The sequence below is a fragment of the Schistocerca americana genome, chromosome 6, assembly GCF_021461395.2.
Source record: "Schistocerca americana isolate TAMUIC-IGC-003095 chromosome 6, iqSchAmer2.1, whole genome shotgun sequence".
Classification (NCBI taxonomy): domain Eukaryota; kingdom Metazoa; phylum Arthropoda; class Insecta; order Orthoptera; family Acrididae; genus Schistocerca; species Schistocerca americana.
Window position 1 is genome coordinate 157,516,729 of NC_060124.1, and position 15,246 is coordinate 157,531,974.

Consider the following 15,246-nt stretch of genomic DNA (forward strand, 5'->3'; position numbering starts at 1 on the left):
AACACAAGGTGTATATGTTTGCCTTGGACTAGACCAATATGACCAACAGGAGCAATGCAACTTGTTTGAGGGAAACCTGGTATTCTCTACATACAGGATGGTTACCGGTACAACTGGTGCATGAACTTAGAGTACAATATTACGAACTTACTTACTGATCAGATAAATCGCATATTTCACAAGCAGCTATACCTTTACAAATAACAAGTTAAAATGGAGTCATGATAGGGATAACCCAATCAAGTAACTCAGTTCAGTGTGTAACTTCCTTAGAACAGGGATTCCCAAACTTTTCCTTTGACAGAACACTTCCACAATCCTGGTATTTTGATGGGACACCTTGTTTATTTAGAAGGTTAATAATTTTTTTTAAAAAATGAGAAAACTAGTTTTATTCAGCGGTTACTTCAATTTTTAATCATAACTAATAACACGGAAATTGTATAAAACTTTATTTAAAAAAAGAAAAAATGTCAAAAGGTAAAAAAGAAAAAAAACACCATGTTATTAACAGTTTTTGCAGAGCAATTATTCACTTCTCGTGGAATACCAGTGTTCTGCAGAGCATAGTTTGAGAAGCCCTGCCTCAACAGTATCTCTCATTGTGTTCACCTAAAAACAAGAGTAATGGCTATTACACACATTTTCATTCTCTTTTGTCTTGTGGATTTATCTTCTGGGACAGCATACCTAAAGTAAATAAAGTATTTGTTCAGCCGAAGTGAGAGTAAGAATATTATGTAAAATGTTTAACTGTTCACCCTGCATAAGCCTTTTTAAGATCTTAATATTGTTAGACTCATTTCTCAATACAATTACTACATAATGTTTTTTGCTGCTGATAATAACAAACAGTCACAATGCAAGACACCAAAATTTCACATGGACCTTGTCCACAGTTTAGAAAGGAGATATGTACTCTGTTGGTAAGATATACAACAAGCTCCTGCTTAACATAAAGCAAAAAACTGGGAATCCTTACCAATTAAAAAGAAAATTAAAAACATACCACATTAGTTACTCTTCTTACAAATTGTATGAACATTTAGATTACAGGGTTGAAAAGCTGTGTCAGCCACATGGTAAGTGTCAGTGTTTTATGTAAAGCTGTATGACAAGTAGTAGTGTAAAAAATATTTTCTTTGAAAAATACTATTGTAATTAAGTAAACATTGAGCTACTAACAGCAGGTGAACAGCAGCTACATAGTAAAACAGCGGCGGCAGCAGCATTTTTCAAAGTACAGCTTCCTTACTGATATACTCGAGCAATATAGCGATAGTTCTTTTAATTGCAATTCACTTGTCTCATAATATACAGATGCCAATTATTTGATTAGAGCACATGACACATGTCAAAAAAAAAAAAAAAAAAAAAAAATCACATGACAAATTTTTTGTCACCTCATTGCGCATGCACAGATCAAGCATTAAGCTTTTGCAGATGGCGCAGTTACCGAGTCACCTGCTCTACTGTGAGTGCACTGACTCTACCTGAGTATAAGGCAGTAGTGATCAGTGGACACTGTACATAAACATGGGTAATTGAAAAACATGACAGAGCAGTAAAAAGAGGCAACTGTGTTTGGCCCTGCCCATGGCCATACAGTGTGAGAAGTTGTTGCATTTGCTGGAGTTTCATGGTGGACTGTTCAACGTGTCTACAAGTACTTGTGTAACGCACCTGGTCATGAAACACGTCGTCAGAACTGCGGTCGGAAAAATATCCCGATTGAGGGCGAGCAGAAATGCATTTCACGGTCCATGAATCAAAATTGCTTCCAAACCTGACAGATATTGCTGCAGGTGGTGAATGAAGGTGCATCCCAGTCTATTAGCAAGAGAACACTGTGACAGGAACTGCTTGCGACAAACATTTGGAGTCGGTCACCTCACAAGAGGCCATTGTTCACACAGGCACGTGAAGATGACAAGTTCACTGGGCTATAGAATATCTGACTGGCTGTCTGAACATTCTCCCACCCTATTACATCTCAACTGGCCTGCAAAATCACCTGACTTGAGCACCATAGACAATCTGTGGGACATGTTGGAACAGGTAAAATACAAACATCAGCACACCCACAATGTGGTGGAACTGAGTGATCAAGTCATCAGTGAGTGGCTTAACCTGAATGCAAAGTACCAGAACAACCTTGAAGATCCACTTCCTAACCAAAACAGGTGGTTATCAAGTCCTGGGATGGGATTACATGGTATTAAATGAGCCTTGTAACGATTTATGTAGCAGTGACTAAGTTTTTGTCTAGTGAGCTTATTCACTGTTAATACAGTATTCAGATTAAAGTTTCTATATTTTTGATGTCTTTCATTCATGTGTACCTCGACTCATTCCACATCCATGAAGTTCCTGCTTCTTGATGGGATCGACAGCACATGATGAATGAAAAAATTGTGGATACACTAACTGTGTGAACAAGTAATATTGCATGCAAAAAGTATTAAGTGTATAAAACAAACTGAAATGCACTTTGATATGTTAAAACCAGCAGTCTATTCTAGTGTTCTATTTACCCTTTTCATACTATTTCCCACTTCAGTTATCCGTCGGCTGTCCATCCTTGTAGAAGCTAAGCTATTTCCTGTAAATGGGTCATTCCATGTCGAGTCACCTCAGAAAAGTAAAATTTCAACTCGACCAACTCTGATTGTTATCAAATTTGGTGTGTTCTTTGCACATATCGATATAATGAAAAACACCAAATTTCAGAATTGTAGAATATAAACATCAGAAGTAGTTGCCTCCCAAGGTTCTGAAAATTTGACAGACACTGCAGGCGAAAACAGCTTTAACTCCTGTTCTAATGGAGACAGAAATGTGAAATGGGCAATCTGGGAAAGGGCTGGGAACAAACTTTCAAATGATGTGCAACATGACCACATTCAAACAATGCTCACAATTAAGGTCAGTAATCTTGACCTTTGGTTTTAAATATCTTGAAATGTGTCACCTCCAACACTACTGGCAAAAATATATTTACTTCTCATTGTACACTAAACAACATAGTTTAAAATCAAATTGGGATGACACTAGGACACACTAACTGATATGCACAGCTGTGTGATACAATAAAGTAATACAAATTGTATGAAGACTGCAGCAAAATGACTTGAATTACTGAAAAATGTGTTAACTGTTAAAAAGGTGTTGTAATAGCAATACATAATAATGTAACAAGGAGAACAGGCCAATAGCAAGCATTCTTATATAACCAATAATGTGGTAAGGCCACACAAATGTTATTAAGTCATGTTACCTGAAAGTAAGTGACAAGATATGAAATCGTGTAAGTGAAGTGTTTGCTTCCAAAGCTTGGAAGGCAATGTTGATGCTACATGTATGGGGGAAGTTGTAGCAAAAGGTGTCACGACTATACAAATGTACCAGATGAAGGTGGAGTTTGAAAGAATCATGTATTGCTGTAATCCCTTGAGGGACAATGGACACAATAGATACAAGGAAAGTCTACATAAAGTCGAAAAGCAGAGGGTTTATGCAATCAGTTGCATAATGACAGACCACAAAATGTGTGAACAATGTAGAAAATAATTAACACAGAAGAAGAGCATTTGGGTTAAACAACTACATTGAAACAGATACGAATCACAAACCTGCACAGCTCCTCTGATGATTTACACACATTTGTAGCCCCAAATATTCCTTTTTTCCATTAAATAACAGTCTGGTATCTTCTGGTGAGCCTCCAATGAAAAAGAAGAGACTTGAGAGAGGAAATATAAGCACAAAAAAAGTTTGAGAAAGTGCCTGTTGTATTCCAAAGTAAATATATATTCAATGTGGTAGAAAGTACAGAGGGAGAAACAAATGTGGGCTCTGAAGTTATAATTCAGTACTAGCGACACAAGCTGAAAGAAGATGCTGATACTTCTTCCAAAAAGATGGACCACTCGAAGGATTGAAACTGAATTTGGTGCCTCAAACTATTTGAAGAGAAAAGCGAAACAGTTGGTCAAAGAATGTGATATCATCGCCGTTCCTAATATGATACCTACACGTGTTCTAGGTGAACACACTGTGAACTGCGTGATAAAATTCTATAACAGGGAAGATAAAAGCTGGTGATGGCCTGGGACGAAGGATTTTGCGTCTGTCAAGAAAACTGGTTCCAGGATTCATAAACCAAAACAAAACAACTGGTGTCTGGAAATTGGAATATGGTGCATCAAGCAATGATAAACATCCAGGATTAATACAATTATCGATATTCTGCCAGTTACGACCCCCCCCCCCCCCCCCCCACACACACACGAGAACTGCATATGAGAACTGTTCACATACACACCCTTTCATGACATACCTGGAAGAGATGTTTGACAAAAATGGAATTGATGACATAACACACAAACTGTGGACATGTCCATGTCCTGTGGAAGACTTCTTGAAAAACCTCGGCAATAAATTAAAAAAACTCTTGTTGCTCTCCTTCGTAGTCACCAAACAGTCTTAACATCTACAACACCTGAAAGAGGCACTTTGTCACAATGAATACTTTGTTGTATGTGATTTAGCAGAAAATTGTGCAATTGTCCTGCAGGATGAGGTACAGTGGTTTCACTGGAGCAGGGCACAGGCCACCGTTCATCCGTTTGTTATTATATACGGCCAGCAACCTGTGCAATTGATCACATATCATATCAGAAAACCTTAAACATGCCACTGTGAATGTTAGTCTTTTGAGTCATTTGATTGACTTCATGATATCCCATTTCCATAGAACACCCAAGTACATTTATTAATTCCCAGATGGCACTGCAGTCTAATGTAAGAACTGCGAGAGTTTTGCAACCATAACTTTTCATCAGAGTGATTGTGTGAAGTGGCACTTCTCTACCACATCACTTGACAAAGGACCATGTGATGGTATTGCTGCTATCATCAAGATACTTGCTTCCCATGCCACTCTGCAGTATATCTACAACTCTCACATAGTGAGAAATCCAGACAGTGTTTGATTGGTGTACCAATTGCTTTGCTGGTGTAATTCATTGTACATGTGGGTTCCTCAATAGTAATTTTTTGATATGATTTATCCTCATTTAGTCATAAATGGTGATCTTTGTTGTCTGTACTCTTATATTTTTCTATCATGCTATGTATGTTTCCATAAACAGAGACCTGAAGATGATGCTTTTTGGCATCAAAACTGGTAGCATGTTTTGAATAAACAACACTGGATTACAATATAGCTGTTGGTTTCAGTTATCACTATTTGAGTACTTCACGACAGGCTGCTCCCCCATGGTCCTTGGTGGATTACCAGAGGTATTTATATACGTCTTTTTTGTATCAGATTTGCACCTGATGGCCAAAATTGGAACTAATTTTGTCCAGTGTAAATCACTTTGGCACTAACACATTTGAATATCTATGAATTTTTGCTGGAATGTGATAATTAAAGCCAACATTGGATCTCTGTGAGTAACTGTACTTTAGTTATAACCACCTAGTGTCATATTTTATGTCACTGAAGGTCAGATGTCATAGTCTCTTACCTTGCATATTCCAAATGCCTGTTCACCTTGCTGCCTTACTGTGTGTTGCTACTGCACCAACCTTTTTAACAATTAATAAGCTTTTCAGCACTTTATGACATTTTGTTGCAGTCTGTATACAATCTGTATTGCTTAATTGTATCACATATTAATTGGTATATCCTAATGTCAGCCCAATTTCATTTTTTACTATGTTGTGTAATGAACATCAAGACGCAAATATATATACATATATTGTCTGCAGCATTTGTTGAATTCGGCATTTTTTCAGAATTTTATGTGGCTATAACTTTTGTCGTACTTGTGCTGCAATTCTGAAATTTAGCATTTTTCATTCTCTAGTCGCATGCGATGAACACACCAAATGTGATGAAAATCAGAGATGATCAGTTCGCAGCTGTGTTGGTTTGACACAGAAAGACTGAAATATGTATAATGTTCTACAATACGACAAATTTTACTATCATTTGTAGCTGTTCTCAGCTCACTGTTGACCAGGTACTTACCAAGTGATTTTCATTTTCAGAGTTTGCTTACTTGGGAAGCTCTTTATGCCTAAAATAGGAGTACATTGTTTCAAAGCTGTTTCAGTTAAGGGCCTTGCAAGTTCATCTAACTGTTTATTAATGTAGAAGAGGGACCCCCCTCTTCTTTCCAAAAGTGCCTTCTTTTTGTTCAGCATTGAAAAGAAAATTCATAACAGATGTAATTTACTAGTGTTTACTTCGTTAACCTCACAAACTTTTTTAGACACACAAATCACCTGAGCACTTCCAGTTGGTTAACTGTGAAAAAACTCCAAACCGCTCAAATTACAGGGAGTGTTTTTGGTTGAATTTATAGGCTTCATAGGAATCCCACATGAACCTTGGGAAATAAAGATCAATTCGGACAGGACCCTGCATTATTTGGATAAGCCAGATATAATCAGGGTGTTTCAAGTGCCCCAGAGGTTGCTCTCTGATTGATCCACTATAACAGCCACATATCGACAATGCTCATCTCCCTTTAATATATATAGTTACACTGCAAACTAACCACTTTCATACGTGTGAGGGCTACCCGTAAAGTAATCTCCGTTAGGCTTTGCATAAAATACTGGATTTATTAGAGCAAATTTATTAGAAATACTTTTATATTACTTATTCATGTAATTGCCATCCTGGGAGAGAGGGTGTGCTGTGTAGAGCAGATCAGAAGAACTAAGAAGAGGATAGGGAGGGCCGAAGAGAATTGTGGATGATGGGAGGCTATAGAGAAGGGTTGTAGAGCAGGGAGGTGCAGCAAAAATAGATAAAAGGTACATGGCACCAATGAGAGCAGGCTTGGACAGGGAAGAAAACGCACTTGTAGCATTTGCCTCTTATTTCTAAACTCATGCTCATAATTTAAGGATAACTGCAGAATGTGGTGCCACACAATGTGGCACTACACAAAACTGGCACTAATAGAATAGGCACATAGGGAACACACACGACACAGATATGTAAGTCCACGGTATTGGTGATAAGTTGAGAAAACCGTCCCGAAACACATGTCTTACAAAACGCCACTGTTTCCTGCGCATGTACTCCGACATCAATATGGGATATGGTCATCATGCACACGTACACAGGCTGCACAACGGGTTGGCATACTCTGGATCAGGTGGTCGAGCAGCTGCTGGGGTACAGCCTCCCATTCTTGCACCAGTGCCTGTTGGAGCTCCTGAAATATCCCAAGGGTGTGAAGAATTGCAGCGATACGTCGACCGAGAGCGTCCCACACGTGCTCGATGGGGTTTAGGTCTGGAGAACAGGCAGGCCACTCTGTTCGTGTGATATCTTCTGTTTCAGAGTACTCCTCCACGGTGGCAGCTCGGTGGGGCCGTGTGTTATCATCAATCAGGGGGAAGGTGGGACCCACTGCACCCCTGAATTGTGGACATACTGGTGCAAAATGACGTCCCGCTAAACCCGACCTGTTACAGTTTCTCTGTCAAAGACATGCAGGGGTGTACGTGCACCTATCATAGTCCCCCCTACACCATCAAACCACGACCTCCATACAGGTCCCTTTCAAGGACATTAAGGGGTTGTTATCTGGTTCCTGGTTCACGCCCGATGAAAACCCGTGAGAATCACTGTTCAGGCTATACCTGGACTCGTCGATGAACATAGCCTATACTATTATTTAAACTAGTTGTCACTTGACAGGCAACGGGCTGCAGGGCTCCCGCCACCAATAAACCAACCGCAGCTGGCACTGTCGGCTGCCACTGCGTTGCCACTTCGCTCTGCTGAGCTGACTAAGGCATTGTGCCAGCCAGTCCTCAGCGAGCCATTGTAGACGTGCGGGTGAGAGATCTGAGTGACTTGTAGCTTCGTGTGTTTAGGATGTCTGATGAAAGCAGTCACAAGAGAGGGAGGCCAAGGCCACACACTCCTCGGAAAACTCCAAAAACTGGCAGACATGGCGTCACACGCAGTCAGGCGCATGAATACGTGTGTTCCTTAAGGGAGTATTTTGAGAGAGAGAGGGATGCAGGAGGGCCTCTCGTTCCTTTGGATAAGGTGGTGGAGCGAACTGCAGCTGCTCTGCAAGTTAGCGAACAATCAGTAATAAGAATCTACAAGGAGAAATTCATGAAAGAAGGCTCAAGTGGATCTTCTAAATTGGAGACACCTGGGAAAAAGAGGCGACTAGAGAAGAGGGTCACAAAACTTGACTCTTTTTAAGGAATATGCCATTCATCGTCAAATATACCCATTTTATTCGAGGAAGGAGTATCCAACACTCAAAAAACTACATGCTACCCTCAAGCGGCTGACCTGTTTCAGAGGAGTAAATCGTCTTTGTTAAGAGTCATGAAAATGTTAGGATTCCACTATAAATCCATCTCCGGCAGAAAGTTACAAATGGAACGCCAAGATATTGCAGCCGGCGATGCTGCTTTCTTAGAGAATTAGTGAGGACAAATTCAGATGATATCGTTTGGCTTGATGAAACGCGGGTGAATACAGGACACAGTTTAAAAAAAGGCTGGACAGATGGTACCATCAGCGGTCGTATGGCAGCTCCGATCGGCAGAGGAAAAAGGTTTCATTTCAAATTGTCTGCAGCTATTCAGTTCAAATAAGACCTCCGACTACCACGAAGAGATGAACCACAATACTTTTGTGAAATGGTTTGAAGACTGTGTGCTCCAGAACTTAACAAAAAGCTATCATGGTTATGGATAACGCTCCTTATCACTCAGTAATACAAGATAAAGCACCCACAAAGGCAACAAAGAAAAACGACATTGTTAGCTGGTTACAGAAACATTAGGTACAGTTCGACAGTAATTTGATAAGGGCAGAATTACTAGAACTTTTATCGCAACACAAGCCAAAGAACCAGATTTACATTGTGGGTGAAGTAGCAAAAAAAATACGGGCATAAAGTGCTCAGATTGCCTCCTTACCATTGCCATTTCAACGCAACAGAGCTGATTTGGGCTCAGGTTAAACGGCATATTGCTGCAGAAAATAAGAAATTCACATTAACCAAAGTAGAACGCCTTTTGAAAGAGGCAGTTGAAATTGTGACATTGGAAGACTGGCAGAAGGTAGTGCATCACGTGAAAGTAGTGATACAGGACGCATGGAACAACAAAGGTGTCTTACAACAAAGTGTCGAAGACTCGATTATATCTGTCAATACAAGCAGCGACACGGATAGTTCCACTGACTCGGATTCTGAATTAAGTGGTGTTTCCGCATTGTCTGATTAGTGTGTAGTGTACTTACTGCCATTAAATCTTGTGTTTGTGAATTTATTTTGATTAATTCTTATTCTTGTTGTGAGACTAAGAAATACTGTTTGGCCAGCTCTCGTCATCTCCTTACAGTAAGTTAGACTGACTTTTAATTCAATTTCATTTTGTATATACACCAAGATGATATTCAATGTGTGTAATAGTTTTAGAGATTTGCAATCTAAAGGAAAAGTTTTCCGGACACGAAAATTCCTCAGACTTCAATAGTTAATGGAACAACGTCCCTAATTAAAATTAAGAAAAGATATTTGATATGCTTATAGATACCACTAAGACCGATACTGTACATAAATTTCAAAACATTTACGTAATATTTGGAGGAGATAGAGATTTCAAACGTCATACTTGTTTCGCGTTCAGTACTGATAGGGTTACTTAAAAATGCTGTTTTCAGAAATTTATATACAGGAAACATAATGCACTACAAAAACTTTTACGGATTCTTTGCCGAGTGCATTATTTTGGTAATGAACGGTAAAAAAAAATATTTTGCTGTGACACCAATAGTTTTTCAGTAATGACGTGGTAAGTTGGAAGCTGTTTGCGAAATCGAGAATTTAAATGGTTTCAAACAAATTAACGTAACTCTTGTCCTAATTAAAATTAAGAATAGATATGACAGATTGAGAGACACTGTAGAGATACACATCATATGTGGGTTTGAAATTTTTTTTACTTACTTTTTGTAGGAGATACAGGCTTTAAAATGATTTTCTATCGCTGGGGGTTGCAATGCGCTGAGGCGGCTGCCTCCAGCCAGTGCTTGACGTGACAACACCACAATTTCACAGTGCAAACGTCAAGTGACAACTACTTTAAAGCAAACATTAGGACCACTGTTCCAATGACCATGTACTGTATTCCTGACAACAGGCTTTACTGGCTCTCCTGTGATCAGGGGTCAGTGGAATGCACCTTGCAAGTCTCCAGGCGAATAAACCATGTCTGTTCAGTTGTCTATACACTGTGTGTCTGGAGACAACTGTTTCAGTGGCTGCAGTAAGGTCTCAAGCAAGGCTACCTGCAGTACTCCGTGGCTGTCCACAGGCACTGATGGTGAGATATCGGTGTTCTAGTGGTGTTGTACACTGTGGACATCCCGTACTGTAGTGCCTGGACACATTTCCTGTCTGCTGGAATCATTGCCCTAAGCTTGAGATCACACAGTGGCACATGGAGGGCCCGTGCTATGACCTGCTGTGTTTGACCAGCCTCCAGTCACCCTAGTATTCTACCCCTCATAACGTCATCAATGTGTGTTCTTTGAGCCATTTTCGACAGACAGTCACCATTAACACTTCTAAAAGCGTCTGCACACTTACTCACTGCACCGTACTCTGACATGCACCAACACACCTCTGCATATGTGGACTGCTGCCAGCGCCACCGTGCGATGACTGCAGGTCAAATGCACCGCATGGTCATACCCCGAGGTGATTTAAACCCACAAACTGCCCACCAGAATGTTGTTTCACCATGTATCAGCATTGTCCTTAATTTATGAGCACGAGTTTATATCTGCATCATGAATGGTTACCTTCACTTTACCCTTTTTTTTTATCAGTCCTATGACTCTCCCTCTATCGTATTACTAACATTCATCATTAAACTGTCACACCAGAAACACTATATGTAACAAACTAAAACACAAATAATTTTCCAGTTCATTACTTGTGTTTTAATTATGTTAAAAAGACATCTTGTAACAAGATACAAATTTTATATGTTAAATTATCAGAAATGTTCCAAACATACATGGTTACAGTGTGTCCAGTGAAAAATTTCCCATACTGCTGCAGAGAGCTAATATAGTCAACTGTGAAATTAAATATTTACTAATATTTAAAAGACAATGTAAGTCCTATGTAAATTTACAATCAGTACAGAGAAAAACAAATGTGATACTCAACTCTGTATTAGTACGTTTGCCTCTAGCATTTCACACTTAATATGAACAAAACTAAGAAACACAAACACAACATACAGCAAAACATGAACAAAGTAATTTATCTAAGTTCTAAATTCTGACACTAGGATCAAATATTGCTCGACAATTATTCACAATAAATGCCTCTCACTCCATTTTTTAAAGTGGTTCTATACGTTCTTTTGGTAAAGCAGTCTTATCCTTTCATCACTGTTACTTTTGCAGTTTAACGGCAAAACTAAGATAGGAGTGATCTGATAATATTAAGTACAGCCTACTCATAACATACTTTACAGTCATACAGTCAGTCATTTGTATACTACCCATTACATCCACAAATATTAATATGGATGCAATGAACTTTGTAGTATTCATGTACTCTTCCATACACCAAGCTTGTGAGCTTCAAAATATCGAACAGAGGAAAAAAGGGGGGGGGGGGGGGGGCATTGTAACTAAAGCACAACAGTTGGGAAAGACACTGTGTGTTTATTCATCTGTAAACTTTCAAAAAGATTTTGTTTTTCAAATAAGTGAATGATTGTCTCATTATACCATATTTCAATATGTGAAGACAGTTCTGGCAAAATACTTCCCGGTACACTGAATGAGTATATTTCATGTGGTGACCAGTGCGCCACATTTTGCAGCCTTGCAGTTACTGTATGCACAACAAGTGGAGTGAAACCCAAGCAACTGCCACCACTTTCTGAACTACTGCCATTCCAGTATACCACAGGATAACCCAGTAGAATACCAGTCAGTGTAGGTACACACCATTCACAATCTATGCTTAAGAACATGACAGGGAACCCATCATTTTTCGTTGTAATTAAGAATTTCTCAATGTTTCTCACAACTTCCATGACCATACTGTCTATGGTACTGTATACAAGTGTGTCAGGCTTAATGATAACAGGTGTTTTAACATCTTCTCTTACATCTACAAAATAAAAACTCTGTTTTCTATTAACAATTTCTTTGGCATTCTTTAAGACATTTTTTGTACTGATTATGAAGCACTCCTGAGCACAGCACAGTACATGTACATCTGCTTGTAACAGACTATGAAACTTTAACTTTGCTACAACCTGGGATATAACAACAGGATCAACAGCACTACCAATATCCCATAAAAACCCTGTTTTAAGATTCTGATTTATTGTTTCCAGGCTTAAGAAAATTTTTGCAAAGTATTTCCAAAATATTTTACCAAAATGTTCCGAAAACACTTGCTTCCACTGATCAAAGACTTCCATATTTTACACATCCAACCTAATCCAATGAACATTAAGAGCTAATTTCTCACCTGTATAAATGAGCACCAAGGTTATTTAAAACAGCGTCATTGTCCCCAAATATCTCCAATGCCTGTTCATAACAGTTGAATAAATCTGTGTATCGGTTTTGTGATTCAAGAATATTGCCCCATGAGCCTAAAATTAACAGAAACCATTAACTATCAAAAGGTATAATCTAATTTTCCGCTACCTCTTACAAAATATTAAGTCTACAATTAAATTCTGTAACTTCTCACATACACACACACATTACTAGCAACATCTCAAAAATAAATATTTTATTTAAAAATCCATTTACATAGACATAATGAAAACTGCTCTTTGAGTTCCGGTTTCCACTGAGGATTGAGTTTCAATGCAACAAGGAAATGAGCAAATGCTCTTCCAAAATTCTGCTTCTGAAAGTACAATTCAGCTTGCTGCCGGGATCTGCAGGCAACTTCCCTCCAAGCTTCTGGTTTCATTATTTTTCTACAGCGTTGAAAAGGAAAGAAAAATTAGTTGTGACGCTATTTAATGTGGAATATTTGGCAATGAGTTTTTTTTCACTGTGGACGAAATTATATACACAAACATCGCCAAAAACTGTTAGGTCATCCATATGTACAACATACTGCAACTAGTCATCAACTGTCGAACTGGTGTTTATTTCCATGAAGCCATGTCAATATTCATCTTTCAGTGAAAGGCCTACAACAAAATGCTTTTAATGAAAATTGTTCTCGATTAAAATGCGCAAAGGAAAGAACGCCTGTCACATATTTCAGAAGAGGAAACAGAATATAAATGTTACATTGTTCTTTAAGTTTCTCTTTAAATTAGGTACCGTTCTTACTAATTATAAAAATTCAAATAAAAATGGAAAAAAGGTACGTGTCCGCATCGCGAACATACGCAAGAGTAGCATCAGTTCTTTCGTTTCGACACATCTCACTATAACATTCGTATTAGGAAATTACATTTCACACGCAACTCGATTCCTATTACGGATTTAATACTATCCCGTCTATTGACTTTTCATCTGTGGATCCGACCGCATTTTAACACATACCCAAGAAGAACTGTTCAATTCTTGGGATGGCCACATCAGAAATGAACACCCTGGCCATAGATGTATTTGTTGTCGCGGTACTGCGATCCTAAACTGTAGAACACATGCTAGCAAACAGAACAGCATCTCATGATATCTTCAGTTGGCATATTCCTTGCAATTTTGGAAGCCGTTTCTGATCTTTTCTTAGGAAATAAATTTTCCGATCGCTCTCAAGAATGTTGAGAAAAGTTACGGCAGCCGCGCTGTGCAGTCGTTTGTGCTTCTCACAGCGGCCGGCACCGATTCCATCAGTTGTTTAGTGGAACTGGAATCAAGTTTTTTTTAGTGTAATTTACTGGATATTTTACCTACAAGTAGTTAGCACCAAGTGACAAAGCGCCGTCGCTGGGAGATTTCTCTCAGCGGCTATTTTTTAAATGGAAACTAATGACGAAATCCCAGTCGATACTGACTAAGGGTCGGCTGTCACTTTGCATACGAGACTGTCATGATGCACCCTCTTTCACCAGTGTTAATTACAAATAAGCATCAACTGGGTACCATCGAAATGTACTCTAAAGATCACCGTCCTCAGAATGATAAGATGGAGATGGATCAGCAGTCATCAAGTTCAGCTGTTTTGCCGCAGTGTCTGACAAACAACACCGAGCGACTAAAGGCAAGACACCGATCACAATCACCCCAACAGGCAACAGCTTCTGAAGCAAATGTACCGAAGAAAGCAAAGGCAAGTGAAAAGCACAGTTGTAATGTTGAAGGGGATGTAGATATAGTAGATATTGATAATGTTGCATACACTGTGGAAGTTCTAGGAGTAGACAGTAACTTGAGTGTAATATAGGAGACAGGAATTGCAATGAGCAGCCTGCTTCCCAAAAGTCTGTTAGTTGTAAAAACTTCGACAATTCAGAGACCACAACGGTACCTCCTACAGGAAATAACACGCTTCCTAGTAACAACAAATATGCTAGTAAAGATAATGCATATCAATCAACAGACATGGGTCCCTACGTCGTCTTTGTAGAGGGAGAAAATGGGAAAGTAGGAAATTTAATCCAATGCCTCTTGGAAGAATATTGTTTACAGAAAGTAATAACTAAAGACATGAAATAGTTAATATTTCAGCTATTGGTAGAAACAGAGATAAGATTGAAACAAAAACAGGGCAGTCTGCAAGCAGGTTGCGGTTGCTTGGTGTTTTTCGGCTGAAGGATATGGAGGCTTATATTCCAAATTTACTAACAAAAAGAAAGGAGTTATCCGTGATGTTGATATTACATTACCCCATCAAGACATCCTTGCAGAAATAAAGTCGGAATTTTTAGTAACCGACGTATGAAGCTTCACAAAGAAAGTAATAGAAAATGGAGAGTTGGAAGTACTTCCCATACCGAAATGTGTTGCTACATTTAAATCTCAACGACTTCCCCAGTACATATATTTGTGCAGTATGCGATGCCCTGTTGCACTGTATGTCCAGTCAGTTTTGCAATGTCACACTTGCCTTAGATATTTCCATTTAAGTTTGCAATGTCATAGTAGTGCCCGCTGTGCCAAATGCATGAGAGCTCATGAGACCTCACAGTGCTCACATGCCAGAGAGCCCAGATGTTTGCATTGCAACGGAAACC

The 15,246-nt window shown here is 39.0% G+C and overlaps 1 protein-coding gene across 4 annotated transcripts in view; it reads right to left on the minus strand.

Annotated features, from left to right (window-relative positions):
• Window positions 1-13,684, minus strand: part of LOC124619335 (protein arginine N-methyltransferase 9-like) — a 127,383-nt gene extending 113,699 nt beyond the window's left edge. For 3 of the 4 annotated variants that reach the window (XM_047145648.1, XM_047145646.1, XM_047145649.1), the window contains exons 1-2: window positions 12,860-13,684; window positions 12,570-12,696 (exon numbers count right to left, since the gene is read on the minus strand). In XM_047145648.1, coding sequence (XP_047001604.1) covers window positions 12,570-12,696; window positions 12,860-13,025 — 293 coding nt within the window. In that variant the 5' untranslated portion in view covers window positions 13,026-13,684. The remainder of the gene's footprint in view (window positions 1-12,569; window positions 12,697-12,859) is intronic. The other variant, XM_047145647.1, reaches the window with a different exon arrangement.
• Between the last annotated feature and the right edge of the window lie 1,562 nt (window positions 13,685-15,246).